Here is a 21418-nt window from a genome sequence, read left to right as displayed (position 1 = left end):
GCTTTGCCTTGTGCTATATTAGCCTCTTAGCACACACCCTCGTGCTGTATTGTCCATACACACACGCAGCAGTGCTTTAACTAACGTGTTTGTGGCCCAAGAACAGCATGCCACACCATTTCATTATTAACAGGAGGAAAAACAAAAGTAGTTTTCACGCATACATACATGGCAGCCAAGAAATGGCTACAATGATGTTAATGCCAATCAAAAGTGACAACATTAATTTTCCCAAGCCTTTATTCATAGCTTCAATGTTTGTTTGATCTTCAGTAACAGTGAAGTTGTCATATTCAAAGAAAGAACTATTTGTTATCTTGTGTATTAGGGTGACTGTTCTATTAGAGTAGCTTAATCAATTTTGGCTCCTTAGTTCTTCCTACAATTCACAAAATGTTATGGTACATAGACTATCCATTCATAGACTATCCATTCATAGACTATCCATTCATGCATAACATTTTCAAGCATACACTATTCAATTACTTACTATCACTTCTTCAACTGTTGAAGCTTTAGATAGTGGCAGATTCGTGTTATACTAGTGATACTAGGTATACTACTGTTATACTATGTTATACTAGTGTAGAAGGGCAAAAGAAATAGTTTTCAGACTTTCTTACAGGTTTCAATGCTTATTCTTATTTGGTCATAACTATTTGAAGAATAAAAAATTACTATTTGTTTCAACACTGATCATCTTATTTCTTATTGATATTATCATTGATATTATCATTATCATGTTGATATCATTATCATGTTGATTTTATCATTATCATGTTGATATCATTATCATGTTGATTTTATCATTATCATGTTGATATCATTATCATGTTGATTTTATCATTATCATGTTGATATCATTATCATGTTGATTTTATCATTATCATGTTGATATCATTATCATGTTGATTTTATCATTATCATGTTGATATCATTATCATGTTGATTTATCATTATCGTATTGATATTATCATATTGTAGCTTAGAAGACCCCTTCCTTGCAGTCAAACTTAGATAAGCACAGCCTTACTCAACATATCTTGCACTATCACTCAGTATTACAACTACAACTAAAAACAGTTAGAGTACAGCATTATATATCCAAAGTTCAGTTGACCTATCACACTATATTACATTGTTTATTATTTCTAAATCATTGTTTATTGTTAGTCTCATGATCAGTAGAATCAGGTGACAGTCAGGTCTCTACGATATTAATATTATCATTATCTTTATTTTCCACACTATAGTACTTGATAGATCCAACTGCTGATGGTATCCAAGTGACCTACCTTGGACCAGTTGTACAGTTAAATGTCTATTCTCCTGGTGTGTGTGTGTGCGCGCACGCGAGTGTGTGTGTGCGCATGTGTGTGTGTAGTGTGCGCGTGCGTGCGTGTGTGTGCACACATGTGTATGTGTGTGCGTGTTGTGTGTGTGTGCGTGCATGCGTGTGCGTAGATTATTGTGGTGCATTCTTGTAATCTAACTAACTCATATATACAATCCTAGTGGTATGCAGTTGAAGACTAATAATTATTAATTTAAAAATGAAGTAGAATCTAACTGATCAGACAAGATTATTATGAATGAAAGTATTGCAACAAAACCCTGTAGGAAATTCCTAAAGTTAGCCATAAGACTATGCCATCATTCATATAATTTTGTTTCACTAATTGCTACGTAGATATTCATTTTAAAGTAGCTTGTTTATACACGTGTGGCTGAGTCTTACAACTAAACAGGGCTAAGCAAGACTAACCATGGAGTATGGTACTTAATTGCTTTACCATATATGGTCATAAGTGTGATATACTGTGTATATCCTGTCTTGTAGCTGATAAGGAAGTATTGTATAATAAACTGAAAATGGTGAGTAATTAATTACCTCTAACTAGCACACAATAACAATGTGACCCCACACAGCTCCCTCATGTACAAGTGTTCTACCTAAACGAAGTGCCTTATCGACTAAGGATTGGTCACAACTTCAAGAAGTAATACCATGTCATTTTTGTCATGTTAACCTGTTGATCTGGTTTATCCTGTAGTCGATATGGTGACATAGTTGTTATACCTGACATTGGCTGGTTTATCACATCACGTTCCGACATGTACAATTTCATTGTAGTTCGTAGTGGGGAGCATGGCTATGACAACAATGCTGTTACAATGAGAGTGAGTGAGTGTAGTGTACAATAGTGATATAGTATAAACTACACCATCAGGCATTCATGGCAGCCAGGGGACCAGCATTTAAACAAGGATACGTCTCAGATAGTTTTGATAATACACAACTATACAATCTAGAGTGTGGTATGTACATGTCAACTGGTAACTGTTAGTGACATATTGTACAGCTTTATTGGGTATACCTCCCTCTGACAATAATGGCACATTTGGAGCCTTGCATCATTTACTGAGAGATGATATGGTGAAGGAGTTGCCTAAGGGTTAGCAGTGTGTAATGATGACATCACAGTGATCATGTGATCCACAGATCAGTCCTATGAGCCGGTTAATCCAGAGGTGACAGTGCAGTGTGTTATCCCATCAGGTCAAGAGTTATGTGATAGGATCAATTGTACTGGCTGTCAATGTTCATCCTGTATGGTGAGTATGGTGTGTGTAATAATGTTGTATAGTAGCTAACCTTGTGTAATAGGACTCTGTACAAAACATCATGCAACTGACACCTGCACAAAGTGAGTGTATGCATTGTGTAGTACCTTTTATCTGTACAAGTGTTTATTTTCCACTTTTGGACTAGCCATTTGTATAAACCTGTTGTCTATTCAGGCCTAGGTTCTTAGTGCTTGCCAGGTGCTGGCATAGTGCTTATATTTAACACAGTGTAGGTAGGTATGGTTCATACAGTATTGTATTATTAGGAATCAGAGCTCTCAAAAAAATATTAGCCCCATGATACATGCCTTGGTAGGTAGAATCAAGCCCAAAAGTGTTTATAAAGCAGCCAAAAATGCTCCCGATAAATTGTTGCAGAATTTTGCAAAAAGAATTTCCTAAATGACTGATGACTGACTGAACCGACTGACTGAACCGACTGACTGAACCGACTGACTGAACTGACTGAACTGACTGACTGACTAAACTGAACTGACTGAACTGACCGACTGACTGACGGACTGAACTGACTGACTGAACTGACCGACTGAACTGACTGACTGAACTGACTGACTGACTTGCCTACCTGCCTGCCTGCCTGCCTGCCTGCCTGCCAGCCTGCCTGCCTGCCTGATGCCTTCAGACAAGCATAACTCTATAATGGCTTTGGACTTAAGTTTTTCATTGTTAGATGTCACTTTAGTCCAACAGGTACCTTTTGGCATACTGCAGATCTTCAGGTGTAGACAACCTCCCTTGTTTCACAACTTTTTGTGGCTATGATCCCTAATTGATCTTAAATTCTTAATTTTTCCTTCTCTTTGTTAACAATTATTTGGTTTGGAATAGTGTTCCACCAATAATCAGATTGGTATCAAATCAGAGCCAATATTGCACATTTTGGTATCAATTGGTAAAGGTATCAGTTATTTAGGTATCCTGATACCGACTAATAGCCACTCGCACCAATCGTCATCATCATAACTATCATCATAAATGCTCGCAAAACTTGGAATATGTGTATTATGAGTCACTTAAGTTAAACGCATTCCTATCACCTAATAATGTGACCCCAATTTTTCATACTACTTGTAGGCAAAGTTGTACCCATAAACTACACTATCCTAAAATTTCAAAAATTATTCTACCATGTGGTGGACTGTATAATCTTTTCGCTAAAGCACTGTAAGTGCTCCTATTACGAGTCATATATGGGTGTATTATGAATAGTGATATTCATTACTTTATAAGTTCATTATTTTATATCCAATTATGGTATATATTACAGACACTCTAATGACATTCAAAACACCATACAGTAGTTGATTTGGTGTGCACTTTATATTATCATACTCCGTACTACATGGTGAGGGGTACATGTAGCTTATCTGGGACAGGATTCCTGCTTAAAGAACTAGGTTATCTCTTAATTGGATATGTGGTTAGTGTATGATCACTGTCTATGTTGATCTAAAGTAGTATCATCCATTTCTTCCTAAATCTGTAAGATTTAACCCTCTAAACATATTTTAAGCTATGCAACCCTTAATACCCCTTGACACATAATACAAGCATCTACCTTATAACAGGCTGGAAATAGTGTTGAGCATTATTCTAGCATAAAAGGTGCAAGAATTGCTTTGTTAAACATTGAGCAACTGCTACTTGCTGTGTTTGCATAAAAAGGATCAAATACTCAAACAGAACAGTCACTGCACAGTATCCTAATAGAACAGTCACACAAGCTAACTTGAGAGGTGTGTAAATTGTATGGCAATTATTAGTATCTGTATTGGTGAAAATTTACTGCTAGATACCAGTATCGGATTGGTAGGTATTTTTCTGTATTGGTGGAACCTTAGTTTGGAATTACAGTGAAAAGTATAATTATTTATTTTAAGCCCAATTTTAGGCACCCAAGCACTTGTTGTATTCCATTACTTATAACAAACACCATGTGTCGATTGGGGTTTGTGCACTCACTAGTAACTAAACATGCTGTACATTTACCCTCTTTGTACTGTACAGTTGATTACTACCAGTCATATCACACCCTTGGGGGTGTGCCTCAGGGAGGAGGTGGTAGGGGCTCTTGTCTGCTAACTGATCAGCATCACATTATCAAGTACAGTACAACACTACATATTCCACTGTGGATAGCATACAGGATGAATGGACCAAGTGAACCTGTATGTTGTGTGCCTGTGTAGTGTGTGTGTGTGTGTGTGTGTAGTGTGGTGTGGTGTGTGTCATGTGGCTCTGTGTGTATGTAGTATGTGTGCGTATGTATGTGTATCATATGACTCTGTATGTGTGTGTTTTGGTCAGGGCAAGTGCCTGGCGGACATTATCAGTTTTGTTGCTGGCTAACATGACTGATATTTGGTAAAATCTGTCATTTAGTTTATATTTAATCAGTGGCCTAATGAAGTGTACTACCGTGTGAGCCCTCAGTGTGTGTATATCAACTTTGTGCTATATGGTCCTTCCTAAAAGATAATTGATAGTTGCGGCCGCACACATCACTGCCTTACCACATGGCTTTTGCACATGATTTTAATGAAGTGTGAACATGTAATATAGCTAGTTAGCTAGCTAGACATAAAAAAGTGGTTATTATAATTTTAAAACGTAATAGAGATCAATATAATACACATGCTACTAAAAGTAAGGAAACAAGCTCAAAAATGTTATAGCTGAAATGAGAATGATTCATGCAACAAAATGTAAGGAAACAAGTTGAACAAGATTAGGTGGCTACTTGCTAACATTTTAATGCCTAGTCTCAAAGTTAGCCAAAAGTAAGCATTAAAATGTGTCTCGTTTTAGCAAGTAGCCATCTAATCTTGTTCGACTTGTTCCTTACTTTTTATTGCATAAATCATTCTCATTTCAGCTGTAACATTTTGAACTTGTTTCCTTCCTTTTAGTAAAATATGTAGTATTATATCGATCACTTACTGACTGTCTGACTGACTGACTAACTGATGCCTTCAGACAAGCGTAACTCGATAACGGCTACAGATATGGACTTGATTTTTTCAGTGTTCGACATCGCTTCAGCCTGACAGGTAGCTTTTGTGACTTCAGAGGTCTTTATCCTAGTGTTCTTCATTTATAATGCTGTGTAACGTAGTTGGAAATGAATAATTATGTGACCAGATTTAGCAAAATCAACCATATGGGCGCAAAAGCCAAACACCAGCATGAAGTTGCTGCACTATCAGGCTAACAATTTGTCGGGTCTGTTTTTGGTGAACTGTTCTCTGGCAGCCTATATAACCACACCAGACGTCTGTACAGGTCTGTGAGCAACAGGGAAGTGTTTTGGGGGGTTCATACACTATGGACAGACAAGCAGGGAGCTGAATGTGTGATGTATGTCTGTTTTGTGAAATTTCAGTCTATTTCCTGCCTTGACAGGCTGTTTTGTGGTCTGGTGCCTTCAATTACCATTCTCGTCCATTTTGTAGTCTATCTCTTGCCCGCCCCGCCACCCTCCACCCCTTTTTGAGGACTCATGATACAGCAACACTGGTGAAAAACCTATCTAAAATGGCAGGAAACTCTACAGGGATTACCTTGACCACTAGCTGCTCTTAAAGGTTGAGAATTGCTCCATCTTTGCTGAAAAATCCATACATGTAGCTGCCAAGGCTGGTGAGTAACAAAGCTTTAAATTATTAAAATACTTTTTTCTCAGAATCAACAATGCACCCATAAGGGTGATTTTCCAAAATCCAGTCACATAATTATAATGGACATTTTGCTAATTCAGTAATCAGGCAGACATTCAGTCAAAAACTATAAATAGGGATGGTATATTTAGTGGAATGGCGGAATTGGCAGAAACAGCAGAATCATCATTTACAGATTATGGACAGCCTTAGAACACCCACTACCAGTTAGCTACTCACTGTAACATATATAAATACAGCTACATAGAACTCACCACAACTGAAGCTCATGGTCTTTGTAGCACTGATTTTCTGTCTTCTTGCAGCTTAACATCATCTGTGACACTCTTAGAGTGTAGTCATATCTCAACCCTCACACCCCATATTTTGACACATGTTACTAGAAGCGCCTTCAAGGGGGGCGCTTATAATTGAAAATCTGTAAACGCCACCCCGAGAAAATAGAGTATGGCCACCCGAGACTAAGCCTGACCATTCAATACCAATTGTTTTCTGCCATTCAAAATGTGGTAATCAGTCACAGAGAGCCTGTAAAGCCTGATCTTTTACAAAAAAAAATAAAGATAAGCCTACTGTCTAAGAATTGATTACCACAGGTGATGGTAAATTGCAAGAAGACAGAAAATGGGTACTACAAAAACCACGAGCTTTAGTTATGGTGAGTTCTATGTAGCTGTATTTATATATGTTACAGTGAGTAGCTAACTGGAAGTGGGTGTTCTAAGGCTGTGTAAATGATGATTCTGCTGGTTCCACCAATTCCGCTGTTTCCGCCATTCTGCTAAATATACCATCCCAAAACAATAAGCCTGGCACTATTCCTTCCATTCCAATGTGGTATGCATGGGTTCACCAGTCATAATAATGTTACAAAAACAGTAAACAAACAAGTATAAGGAAAAATCTAAAGTTTTGATCATAGAAATAAACAAGGGAGGTTGCCTCACCTTAAGATATACTAGTGGACATTCAATCCCTAATTCAGTTATGAAGTAAGGATTGAATGTCCACTAGTATATCTTCAGGTTTAGGCAACCTCCCTTGTTTCACTACTTTCTTTCTATGGACATTAAAATGAATTGAACTTAAATTCTCAATTTTTCCTTATACTTGTAGTAACCAGAACATCAAAACTTGCTACCTTTATAATCTCAGTACTGTTGTATGTCATCTGTTAAAGTGAGTAACTATATATAGATAATCATACCTGCTGAACGTGCCTCCTTCATTGTACTAACCTCATCCCCCAGTCACTTGTAGATATCTTGTAGTTAATCCACCTGTGAACTGTTTTAGGTTTCTGGTAACAATTGCTGGAGGGCAGACCCCAGAGTGCCTGCAGCAGTGAAATGTTCGGATTATAATTCAGACCACTACGTTGCTGGATCACTGGCTAATCCTGGTATGTGTTAGTAGACCTGATCATGAAGTGTGTGTGTGATCATGATCTTGATCATGAAGTGTGTATGATCATGATCTTAAACTCTGTATGATCATGATCTTGATCATGAACTGTGTGTATTATCATGATCTTGATCATGAACTGTGTGTATGATCATGATTTTGATCATGAAGTGTGTATGATCATGTATATAATGTTTTGTGCAGGTAGCTGTTGAATAGTATTTTGTTAAAAGCACAGTATGAGAGGCCACTGCAGTAGTGGTGGTCTCCTGGTAACATATTGTGATAGCTAGTAATATAGTCCAAGTGTTGTCATTAATCCTTTATGACAATGATAGTGACTCTACATCACAACATAATCATTAATACTCATTATATAACTTGGTTTATAGTACCTTCTTGTACATACTGTAAAGAGGTAAAGAAATATAAATAGTACATTCTTACAGTTACCATACTGTATAGCTGGTTATTTTCGAAACAGAAATTTCGCACAAGAAGCAAAATCTGAATTTCAAAGGATTTTAATTTCGAAGAGTGCATATTTCGAAGTCCAGATGGATTTCAAATAAATGGAAATTCATGTCACAAAATATGAAGATGCGTGAATGTTTGCCAAAATCTGACTTACTGATGGAATAATCCCATCTCTGTGTACTGGAGAGAAGACTGAGGGAGTCTCGAGTGGAGTAAATTCACTGGCTCGATTGTAGCTTGCTATCTACCATACTGATTCTAGAGCAGACGGCATCAATTCCCATTCTGGATCACCTGTTTTCTGGTTATTGGCACAGTAATGATACAGTTTACCCATTATCATCAGTAATACTGAGCTAAACTCGAGGAATATGCAAGCGAATCACCAAAAGTTGGATCGCTGCTTTCACTTGTGGGAATTTATTTTCGAAGAACAACCGGTTTATTTTCGAAGAACAACCAGACGTGGGAATTTATTTTCGAAGAGAAGGGCCTCTTCGAAATATCCGAAAATAAAAACCTTTCGAAAATTACCGGCTATACAGTAAATAGTACATTTTTACAGTTCATATAATCCATGTTATGGTGGACACTGCTTAATGATGATATTGTGTTGCTGTGTAGGATTGTATACTTCTTCTCAGTACTTCACCAGCCTGGTATCTCAAATTGACAGCTTTAACCAAAGTGTGTTTGTGTATGTCTGTCTGTCTGTCTGTCCACATGTATATCTGTACATGTGTATGTATGTGTGTACTACGAAGAGTGTGTGTGTGTGTGTCCATATGTGATTGTGTATAGTGCGTGTGTATCTGTGTGTCTGTTCATGTGTGTTTGTCCATGTGTGTTTGTGTGTCTGTGTATCTGTCCATGTGTGTTTGTGTGTCTGTCCATGTGTGTTTGTGTATGTGTGTTTGTGTGTCTTCATGTGTGTCTGTGTGTCTGTGTGTCTGTCCATGTGTATTTGTGTATGTGTATTTGTGTGTCTGTCCATGTGTATATCCATGTGTGTGTTTGTGGTACGTACATGCTCATATTTGTTGTTGGATGTTGTGATATTACATTCGTCCATTTTATCATGCATAAATAAGTAAGTATGTAGCATTTGTGCTGTTGTGGAATCAGGGTCTGTAATGTTTGGTCACTACAATAGTTGTAATCCTTCACTGTCTCTTAGTTGATCTACAATACATACTATAACGCACTTTAGAAAATCTATGCATAATTTCCTTTGATGTCTAGAGGCTTAATGAGGGTACTAAATCCAATAGAAATCTGTGGCAGGGTTACTAACTGGTTAGTAACCTGTGGTCTAGCTCGTGGTTGTTTACTACATCAATCAAACAAAAATCAGCAAAGCCAAATGCACAATAGCCTTACTGTTAGCTTACTTTCTGGACAAGGCACACATCATTTGGGCCAATGCACTAGTGCCGCAAGTTGTGGTGCTGACATTATCAACTTGAAGAGTGGATCTTGATACCAACAGCTACACTTTCTTTCACTCTTTCCTGTACTCGCTTCGCTAAAAGAAAGTTTCTAAACTACTTAGAATGAGCTGACACACTGCTTCAGTATAGCTACTATACACCATGCTGCAATGAATAAACTTGAAGGGTGTCTCTCGACGCTAGCAGCTATTTTGCCACTTGCTATAGCTAACTTTCTGGACTAGAGAAGTGTCATTGGCGCTCATTCAGGCCAACATCGGTTTCTACACTACCATAATTAGCTTTTTTTTCATTGTAAAATAATTTTCGTATGCAAAATTTGTACGAAAATTTCTTGCACAAAAATTTTCATACAAGATCGAACCACTCTAATAGATCAGTCATTCACGTAAATCATACGAAAATATTTTTACACGAAAATTTTTATCACGAAAAAATTTTGCACAAAAATAAAGCGAATTACAGTATTTAGCGCCCCTCTGATGATGTGGGCTCAGCTAACCACAATCACTTTGTGGGTAGCACTCACCCACATCATCATCGGGTCGCTAAATCTCGTAGAAACCTTGTCGGCTCATTCTAACTATAACTTATCCCCTCAAGACATATGGCAGGTTTTACAAGAGCAGTTAATCAACTGGTCCAACCTCTACTCTTCCATACATGTCATATCTGGCTGTATACTGGACAGTAACCATGACAGCATCAGGGATGATGATAACAGGTACGTACCCATCACCATAGTAACTACTTATACTGATCTTGTGATGCAGATGGATTAGTCGGGATGTGGTCCCAACGCAATTCTACACGATAGTCATTTCCTGTGCTAACAGATCAGTGGACATCAGTGAGTGTACAGTGAATGATATCCGGACCATCGGTGTAGTACTCTATCACCAGACCAGCACTGAGGTAAGCAGTCATTTGAGCCACTGGTAATGTGTTTGTGTTGTGTAGAGGAAAGGGAAGGATTACTTTAGATATAGAATTACGTCTCTGCGAGAAATTGAGAAGATTATAGACACCAACTTTTTCCCTGATTACACATCTCAACAGCAAAACCAAATTGAACTGCAGATCACTACAGATCTGTGGCCATCGTAAGTGTTGGGCATTAATAAGATCACTGATGTAGTGTGTGTGTGTTGCAGTGCCTGTAATTTCCCCAATAGTGAGGTGGTCTTGAATGAAAGGACCAAATGTTCAGAATGTATCTGTCCTTATTGTGAGGTGAGTACAGATGTGTTACTACTAACAGCTACACTGGGTTAACAGGTGAATAAGACACTTCAAGTGGAATCTGTTCAAGTGTACAACATCTCTCAGTTTGAAGGTATACCATCATACAGTATGGTAGTATTGTATAGTAGAGATCATGTGAGGTTTGAACTTTCTTGTACATTACATGATCACCTGCGTCACATTTCAGTTATTGATAGGTCACTTCTTCCATAGTGACTGGATTGATGTGCTTCTCATACTCTTCTTAGTAACAGATGAAATAATAGTTAAATAGAACCAGAATGACCACATCTATGATGATAGTCGGGACTCATTTTAGTCACTCAATTGATAATATGTCTGGCCAGTGCTATTCCGTCCTTTGATGTGGTATGTGCTCATAATTGTGTTGCAAAAAGTAAACAAACAAATGTAAATTAGAATTTTATATTTGACTACAAATAAAAAGCAACAAAACTAGGGAGGTTATTTACACCTGCAGCTATAATAGTGGACATCAATCCCTACTTCAGTCAAGTAAGGATTAAATGTCCACTAGTATACCTGTAGATATAGATGACCTCCCTTGTTTCATTGCTTTTTATTTCTATGATCCCTACTCAAATATAAAACTCTAATGCTTGCTTAGTTACTACTTTGTAACAATTACTGGTGAACCATACATACCACATCAAAGGAAAGAATGGAGCTGGTCAGACTTGACACATGCCCCAACTATCAAACACTGGAAAGCACTGTTGCCATTTCACTTCATTTCTAGTTTTTTTCTACCCAATATACAAAAATGAACAGTGCAAGAAGCGCCTCTGCAATCAATCTAGTCACTGCAAAAACTGTTGCAATTTAATGTGTGCCCTGAGACTATAAAATTATAAGAAGTGAACAGCTATTCCACTTTGTTTTCACAGGGCCTGAGAAGATGGTTCGGTTGGTCGGGCCTGTGCCAGAACAATAATCTGGAGCTGGACCAACCAGCTGACCAGTTTAACTACATTGCTATCATGTGATCATGTGCTATCTATGGATGATTATATCTACATATACATTTTACGGATGTTGTTGAAAACACATGGCATGAGTAGTTATCAATAATTTCTCACCCTAACTAAGTACAAAACTACACATACAGTAAATTGCCTTACAGCTCGGTATAGTATTCGCATCGTTTGTACAGTAAGTAATGATTGTGGGTTCTACGTACCACATGTGCTGACAGTTGCATTGTGAGAATTATTATGTGTATGGCAGGTGCCTTATTTGACTGTAAAACTAGCACACTTAAACAGCAATTCAATCTTCATGAAATAATCGTCAGCATTTCTTGGCTTGTCACTCTTGGCTTCTTTTTACTGAGCAAAGGGCTGGCATTGACAACCTAAGAGCCTCATTCTGCAGCAAGACTGAGCTGTACATCCATACATTACATGGTGGTCATCTGGATGAGACTTAAGTAAAAATCACTCCTCTTCAAAACTGCCCAGTCACCCGGTCAAATTGCACCATTTTCAAACAGTGATTAATCTCATGATTTTCCATTAGCATATTTACATGATGATCTGCTCACTTCATGACAGACTATACTCTCCTAGTATAGTATACTGCATTCTCGTGCTTTTTATTGTAGCTGTGCAGTGAATTACTGCCTATTCGTAAATAATAGACCATGCTGCATGGGTCCCCTGTGAAATTTGAAAAAATCTTAGAGAAAGGTTGCAAATCATTGCTAGTTTTACTTACTTTTAGCATCAATTTTAAGGCATTTACAAGCCTTTAAATTGTAAAAATCCTGCAGCTTCTGGACCCCCAGTCCCCACCAGCTTGAACTTCTAACTACTATACACTGTAAAAACTGAAGTGTCCATAAGACACCAAAATGTCCTACACTGGGCATGGTGATAATGGTGTCCATATTGGGACATCATGGTGACACTTCAGTTTTTACAGTGTATAGCTAGCTATACAGCCATATATAGCAAATTTCATGCTGTGCCCCCTGTATGTCAGATCTACAATAATTAGCTACCTACCTATAACTAGTATAGAAAGTCTGAAGAACAACAAGGTATGGACTAGGTAATTTGAGCATATTAAGCAGTGAAATATCACTAAAATTGCATATCTAATTTTTCAAAACATTTCCTGGGGGGATGCCCCAGATCCCCTAGAATGCTTGTGCTTTCCACCTCACAGACTGTGCTTAGCACAGTGTGCAACAACTCTCTCAGGCAACACTATGTGTACTATATAGTAGCCTGACCTACTCAATTTTCCTTCCTCTGGTCCTGTTTCAGGTACGTATGTTCTACCCATCATACAGCATTACACATAAAACAGTACGAGAAGAGCCTCTGCAATCCATCACTCTGAAGACATGTTGGGCTGGGTTATGCTTAACCAATTTTATTTTTTTGTTTATTAAGGCTTTACAGCACAAGTGCTGAAGGTCTGTAGGACACCTGGTCCTACAGTCTGTTTAAAGTTGTTACAGAAAGTGTGTTTGAAAAGGTGGAGAAAGGAGAAAAAATCCATGACTGGACCTAGGCAGCCTTGAACCTGCAGCCATCTGATTAACACTCGAATATACTGCCAAGCTGTTTTGAATGAAAAGTGAGCATATCAGGAAATTTGCAGAATTTGTGAGACAAATTAGGTGATTAGTTCAGTTAAGATCAAGCAATTAAATAGTTTAACTTGCCAATATTTCAAGGTTTAGATTTTTCATTTTTGTAGGTTTTGGGACATTTCTGATACAATGAATCACCCACAGACTGGCTATTAGGGCTGCACCGATTCCACTTTTTACCGATACTTCAAATACCAAATACTCAGCTGGGAAGTATCTGCAAGTACAAGTACTGATACCAAGTACCTTAAAGTAGCTACTTCATAGTGCACACATTTATTATATAGTGCATTTCATGGTATTCTTGTACACGTTTTCAGTATGGTTCATGTTTATAATGAAGTAACCAATCAAGATTCACAAAGAAGGAAGTCACTGAAATGCAAACCAATGGATATTCCAGTATTCTTCTGGAGAAGTGTAGATAATATCATAATGGTGCTTACAAAAACACAAAATATTCTAATACTGAAACAGTCACTTCTACCTGATTGCTCTATTAGAGTTATTGACTGTTCTATTAGAGTATATCGATCTTTTTCTCATTTTCACATGTAGGTTTCAGCATAGATCAGTAATTTTGCTGGTAGTTAGCTATTAGTGTTATAGCTACTTGATGTTTTTAGACGTCCACTGTGCTAGTAAAATAAGCAAGTATAAACTAAACGAACGTTATTTTATTCTCGCACGTGATAAGAATCGGTATCTGCAACAATATAATGGCCGATTCCAATACTTCATGAAAACAGCAGTGTCAGCCTGATTCCGATACCGATACTAGAATCGGTGCAGCCCTACTGGCTATGCCACATTGTAGCAACTCATGTATTGGAGCATTGAACTTTTGTATCTGGATTACTTCTGGATAGTTATTTATGATCACCATACGTGACTCGTCAGACCGAGTCAGAGCCAAAACACAGTATTAATCTCGCTCAGAATTGCCCGCATATTCAACTACTGAATAAGTTATAGTTTACGCTATCAATGCTCGCTAGTTAGAATCACTTAATAATCAAGCAGCAAATCTAGTAATAGTCATTAGATATTAATGAATATATAAGAATTGTCAGGATGCTCTATAGATAATGTATTGATTGAGTACCTGTATTGTAAAAATGATGAGCAGATATTATCTGTACCAACCTTCATTGGTATTATCCTGTTTGCCAAGAATTGCTCTTTCTCAAACTACTTGAGAATCTGTAATTTGGTATAGAAAATGTAGAAACTATTTAATTTTATAGTGAACAAATCAGTGTACCTGGGGCAAATCTTTACAAATTTCTTTATATGGCTGTTTTTGGGATGGTATTGAAGGTCAAGAACTCAAACCTCCGTGATCCCTGCAAAGAATACAAGTACAAACATGTTCTACGGGGTAACTAGGCCACAGCAAGGTGAAATACTCGAATTTCATTGGCTACTTACAGGTATTTAAATCCTGTAGATCCCTTGTTCATGTCTCAATAGATCCCTGTGTCTGGGGTGATACAAAACATGGCAATTACGTGCCTGTAACATTAGCAATACATGAGCGTTAACTGGATAGCAAGTTCCATTACAATTTACAGCAGGAGTAGATCTAGGGGAGAGGCTATGGGGACTGATTCACTTTTATACTTTACTTGATCAAGATTATAATGAACTTTTGTCTCAGAATAGTTATAGTGATCACTAATAGTATAAACCCACCTTATAATCATCATTATCACTGGCCACCTTATAATCATCATTATCACTGGATTTGTGCTAAAGGTTATCCAACAAGGGCCTGAATCACTGGGATCAGCGTTGGAGGCACACAAGATTGAGATACTCTAATGGAGCATTCACCTAACCACTCTAATAATTCAGTAGACACAATAGTTGGTTCTGTTATGGAATTTATCCATAACTGTATGCCTGCATCTAAATAATAGTTAGACGTCAAGAACCCAGTGGTTCTTGACGTCTAACTTATTTAGACTACAACTCGTTATTGTACCTTGAGTTGACAGCTGCTTGTAAATAGGAAATGTATGGCTAATTACTAGAAACAAGCCCTCTACACCTCCCGACATGGCAGGACCTCGTGTGGCTGTTGCTACCCGTTTAAACGCCCATGCGTTGCCAATGTTACAGGCGCGTGCTATGTATCGAAGTACTGGACTCAGCGAGTGGACTACAGCTCATTGTTGCTGTTGTTGTGCCTCGACAGCTGCTTGTAAGCAAGTAATGTAGTGTTGATTAGTACAAACGAGCCCATTACACCTCCCTCTAATTCAGTACGGCTGTTACTAGCCATTTAAATGCCCATGCGTTGCCAATGTTACAGGCGCGTAATTATCGTGTTTCGTATCGCCTCAGAGCGTGGTCTCTATTGGACATGACCGTGGCTCTACGAGATTTAGAGACCACGTTTTCAGCCAATCAAATTTCAGTATCAAAGTCTAAAGATGTGTCTATACACACTACGATGTGGTCTATTTAAAAAGCCTTCAGTAATAACTGATTCATCTACTTGTACAGTCATCACGTATGGCTTAATTCAAGTATACAGCAGCCACTGAAAATGCTCTCTGATTCGATCATATCATTCAAATTTCAAAAATTTCCAGTTTCAATTAGCTACATTATTCTAACATGCAGCTGTTGTTGTGCAATTGTGAGAAGGTGTTGGTTTTCTGAACCTACCCAAGCCTTTTCATTAACAAATGCTGCAGAGCTAATCTAAAGGGCATGAAGTATATAAAATATTATTAGGTAAATTATAAGCATTTGTATGTGGAAATTGCAGTATTTTAGCATCTATTTTTCAAAAACTTCCTAAGGGAGGGGGGCATGCCTGAGACCCCGGAGGTCTTCACGTGAGAGATTAGTACTTTGAGTTAAGCCCCCCCCACCTCCCCCTTGTAAATCCTAAATCCATCCCTGTACAAATGAGCGCTACATTTCTCGTGTCACAAGCAACAGTGAAGGTACAACAATGAGTTTTGGTTAGACATCAAACACAGGGTTCCACGGAATTTAGTAACCCTCAGGCCTTGTAGTAGCGCCCTCGCTTCTCTGGTGCACCACAACACAGGGCCTTTCAGGTTTATAAATTCTGTAGAACCCTGTGTTTCAATGTCTAACTATTATGTAGAACTCTAAGAATGGGAAGATGATCAATGGAAAGGGCCTGGTAAAGATCATGTTAATATGAAGTTTGGATTTGCAGTTGGCAGCGCTACCACTCAAGTGATCAAAACCTTCTAATAGAGCAGTCACCTGCATTTAAATAATCTATTAGAGTATGTATACCCATTTGTCTTCTTTCAGAGTGGCCATTGTTGCTGTTTTGGTATCAATTTTTATATGTTGATGTAGAAGTTTGATATTTCAAAGTGTTTTTATGAGGATTTTTAGCACAATGCAGTCAAGAGTTATTGAAATGGCTATCTCACTTGGAAGCCTGTGAACTAGCCAGCATAGTGTAGAGATAACTTGTAAACTCTGTTAGCTACTCATAATCATTTAAACTATTAAACATGAAGAGGTTTACAAAGTATTCTAACAGTGTACTTGTAATTCAGGATAAGAAGTCACATGATGAAATATGTATTGTTGTTAGGCTCAAATGGGGTCAGCCATCAGCTTCCCCATGGAGCCACTCCAGCCTGACAAGCACACTGCAACATATCCCAGGAAGCTGCAGGTGCAGCTTGCCAAACCTATAATAGGCACTGTAATAGTTAACTAATATAATTGTAAATCTCTGTTGAATGTTTCAAGAGAGTGCCCTTTCAAGTTAGTCTGCACCTTATCTATACTGGTTAGGCTTTTCATGTAGGTCCCTAGCGGGATAGTTATTAATTGATTTTAGGTATACAGTATGTCCCCTGTAATTGCCACATTTTATCACATTGTTGCTGTACCTTTAATTCCGTATAGCAGTTAAATTAACAAAACATTTTTGGCTGTTCTATTAAACAGTGTGCGAAATAACGGCCGGACACCAGACAATTTCCGGTCAATTATACCAGGTGTCAGGCCATAATTGAATTTGTCCGGAAATACTGTCCTTTCAAAGTTTGTAGTGTTAGCATTGGGCTAGGAAGGAGGCCAGACATAATAGTCATACGGGTACAATGTGGAATCTATGAAATTTATAAACCTGAAGGCCCGGGCTGTGGCGCATGAGCAAAGCGAGGGCACTACTAAGGGCCTGAGGGTTTATAAATTTCATAGACTCCACATTGTGCCCATATAACTGCTTTAGACTCTATTTCACATTACACTCAGATTACTTACCTCATCCACGGCTGTTTCTACTGTAGGCTCGGCAAAGGCAGCTGGTTTTCTTGCGATAACTGATACTAGCGCTATGGCAACTATGCATCCTCACGTGACAAAATAATAGCACTCATTAAATCACTGCACGTGAACAATGCATAGTGATTGGATAAACCTAGATTTTGAACACGTGTTATACTGTACCTGAAGGCGTGGAGTATATTAGAAAACAAGGTGGAGTATATGAGATTTATTACCCACCCAAAACAGCCTAAATAGAGTCTAAATGATGGTATTGACATGTAATTAAGGTATGTGTTTTTGACCACAAAGGCATGCCCAAGTTAACCTCTGAAGTTAACAGTTTACTATGTTGTGCCAGCCTACTTGTATCAGTCACTTGTACTACAGTAGTAAAATGTATTTATAACCTGATTGCAATTAGTAGCTTTTACTTGTGGTATTCATGATCACCTGTACAATCCTAGAATGAACAAGACATCAATGCATTAGGGATAGGAATACTAAGCCAATCCCATGGCAGCATAAGCCAAGTTTGACCATATAGCTATATCATTCCAAGGCAAGTAGAAGGCCTTGACTGAAGTCCTTATGACTCCTTTCCTACAAAGGCCCAATTGATTCCATAAAAGTCCTTTCATGTAGCCAGTAGCTACTCTCTAAAGTGCTGTACTATCAGTATCAGTGAGTGGTTGATAAGTAATCAGCTCTACAGTACATTGGTGGCCCCAATGTTTGAAACAAACATTCAAGTAGTAGAAACACAGAAAAGGAGAAACAATAAAAGTTAAAATGTCTGGTCAAATTGCTTGATGTCCAGTCAAGTTTCACAATGCCCTGACAGTACGACAGGACATGTCTGAAAAGTTATTTTGCACACTTTTAAAGCAGGGTCAGTGACTGCTCTATTAGAGTGCTTTGATTGTTTTAACAGTAGAATCTGACAATGCTGCACAAAGAAGTATTGTGCTGTATAAATCAACCTGTTATATTATATTCTTTATCTGATGGTCATTCCTGTTCCTGCTTTCCATTCCATTTCCTAGAATTCAACTTACCCTGCAATGTTAAACATAAACTATGAAAAAATGTCAATTAGATTATTTGATGGGCTAGCACAATTATTTGTCACAACTCAATTATTATTTTTCCTATGAACAATGTTATACATAATTTAGTAATAGTATAAAGTTTAGTCACCATAGAAACCACCAGAATTAATGTAGTCAATACTACTTATGTAGTACCCATCTACCTGTCACAACACATTCCATGGGGAGTACCACAAGGAGGGGGATCCAGTGAGACATGTCTACTAACACAACCATACTACATCATCAACTACAGCTCATACTATCATATCCCACTATGGGTAGCTTATCAACTGGATGGAAGTGTAAGTCACTGGCTATTGTGTACAAGTACACAGTAATATTTGGAATTTTCAACTAGAGTAGGGACCATAGCACATCGATAAAAAGTACTGAAACAAGCTGAAACAAGCTGGAGTAGTGCACGATATTAAATCACAGTAAAACAATAAGAAGTGTTATATCCCTACTGTGCTCAAGATACCATAATGGAAATGTACAGTAGGGATGCAACACTTCTTATTGTTTTACTGTGATTTAATATCGTGCACTACTCCAGCTTGTTTCAGTATTTTTTATCGATGTGCTAGCTATGGTCCCTACTCTAGTTGAAAGTTGCAAATTTTTATGTGCATTTGTTTGTTAACTCTTTTTTGTAAATAATTATTATGACTGGTGAACCCACACATACCGCATCTGAAAAGTAAAGTATCCATTACACTTCGTTGTCAGCTATGTTCAACCCGTTACACAGCAATACGAATCAAGAACTGTTCAAAAAGCACCTCTGCAATAATAATAGCCACTATGAATAATACAGACGATTTCCGTTACGAAGGGAAGCCATCACATGCTACCACCAAATCGACACTTTTTGCTGTCAGCAAAGATGAATGGGACACAAAGGAGGACACTGGTAAGTCCATGAAGAATGCATTGTTCGTACTGCCATCTGCCAAAAAGGCACCTCTCAGGCCAAAGCGACGTCAAACAGTGAAAAAATCAAGCCTTAGCCATTTTCGAGTTTCTGAAGCCATCAATCAGTTACTCAGTTAGTAGAAAATTCCATTAAATAATTTTTTTTGAATTCCTTAGCAACTTGTTAAAAACATTTTGGATGAATCTGATGGCTTGTTTGGGCTTAACTTTGCCTAACCAATACTGCCTCATCGTCATCAGGGAAAGTTGAGGCTGCTTTTTGGGTGATGTTATTTTGTGGGCCACACCTGCTCTTTTGTGGTCCCTACTACTGTACTGTATGATATGGAGTTGTTGTAACAGTGTTGGGGAACAGTCCATAGTAGAGTCTTTCTCCTGTTTGAAGCATTCCCAGCGGATGCACAACAATTACACAGTACAGTAGTACTGGGATCATGTGATGGTTTGTACATTCCTAAGGAAATTACTAACCTCCTCACAGTGTATTCCTTCATGGCGTGTAATCATGTCCAAAAGTACCTTCATAGTATAGCGGCGTAGCCCCCAAAATTGGTCAAACTGTGCACTTTTTCATAAAAGCATGAAACTTTCCACTTAAATAATATTCCTCATGACATGTATTTTTGATATAGTGCCATTGCAGATTTGACCTTTAGTGACCTTTACAACTATTTTTTTTGCCCTGAAATTTTATCATTTCTGTTGTTATCTCCCTGACAGGCATTACTTGACATGTTAAAACATGGTACCAAAGTAAAGGTCTTGTTGTATGAAACAATTTGGTTTTGATTTGAAGTTAATAGGTAGTTCCATTTTATTTTATCAAAATCAAGAGTTGTAAGTGACCATATTAATTCATTGCCAGATTTTCATTTTATCCAACAAATTGGTGATGCTACAAGAGTCTGCTACTTTAACTGACCTGTCACAGAAAAATTGGTCCAGCCGGACCAATTTTGGTTGACCAAGTTTAGTCCAACTAGACCATTTTTTGCATTTAAAATTGGTCCGGCCCAAACTTGGTTGGCCACATGCACCCCTGATCACTTGGACCAATTTTGGTTGGTCCGCGGGTGGACCATCAACGCATGCAGCCAATGATGCATAGCTAAGTTGTTTGTGATGGATCACTGCAGCCAACTTAGCCTGGAAACTATTATTACAAATAGCGTAGTTTCGTTTCCTGAGCTGATTTATGGAAAATGCATATTAGTAGCTAGAAACTAAATTCCATGTCATAGCTATATATAGCTATAAATATGCAGCGATGAACACAGTCACAAAATTAATACTGTTTTAATTTAAAACATGTGATCAGTAGGAGATGATAGTTCACATTTAGTTATTTAATGAAACAAACCTAAGCTATCATCTCCAACATATCACATACAAAAGAGAGGAAAATGTGCAGTATGTGCGCATGTAGGTGTTACGGGTGTATTGTTCTAACCAGTGGTGTTACTCATGATCAGACATTATATGTGCACATGCTACCGTGCTCTTCACTGTACAAGCCAAACAATAACAGTGTCAGTTCTTCCCTGATGTAAATATTAAGACATCAAGACTCTCAATTTAAAATAT

At 37.9% G+C, this 21418-nt stretch overlaps 1 protein-coding gene across 1 annotated transcript in view; it reads left to right on the top strand.

Annotated features, from left to right (window-relative positions):
- The window catches only part of LOC136264626 (venom phosphodiesterase 2-like), a 51607-nt gene that overhangs the window by 16718 nt on the left and 13471 nt on the right, over positions 1-21418 (top strand). Inside the window, exons 14-30 of the mRNA XM_066059404.1 lie at positions 1254-1332; positions 1841-1875; positions 1930-2000; positions 2055-2181; positions 2232-2319; positions 2364-2456; positions 2504-2616; positions 2669-2708; positions 4657-4817; positions 7623-7728; positions 8832-8894; positions 10262-10382; positions 10432-10573; positions 10619-10761; positions 10813-10891; positions 10937-10994; positions 19049-19200. Of these exons, the coding sequence (XP_065915476.1) occupies positions 1254-1332; positions 1841-1875; positions 1930-2000; positions 2055-2181; positions 2232-2319; positions 2364-2456; positions 2504-2616; positions 2669-2708; positions 4657-4817; positions 7623-7728; positions 8832-8894; positions 10262-10382; positions 10432-10573; positions 10619-10761; positions 10813-10891; positions 10937-10994; positions 19049-19200 (1671 nt within the window). The remainder of the gene's footprint in view (positions 1-1253; positions 1333-1840; positions 1876-1929; positions 2001-2054; positions 2182-2231; positions 2320-2363; positions 2457-2503; positions 2617-2668; positions 2709-4656; positions 4818-7622; positions 7729-8831; positions 8895-10261; positions 10383-10431; positions 10574-10618; positions 10762-10812; positions 10892-10936; positions 10995-19048; positions 19201-21418) is intronic.

This window comes from Dysidea avara, chromosome 8, assembly GCF_963678975.1.
Source record: "Dysidea avara chromosome 8, odDysAvar1.4, whole genome shotgun sequence".
Taxonomy (NCBI): domain Eukaryota; kingdom Metazoa; phylum Porifera; class Demospongiae; order Dictyoceratida; family Dysideidae; genus Dysidea; species Dysidea avara.
The sequence above is the reverse complement of the archived record's forward strand: the minus strand, read 5'-3'. Positions and strand labels throughout refer to the sequence as shown.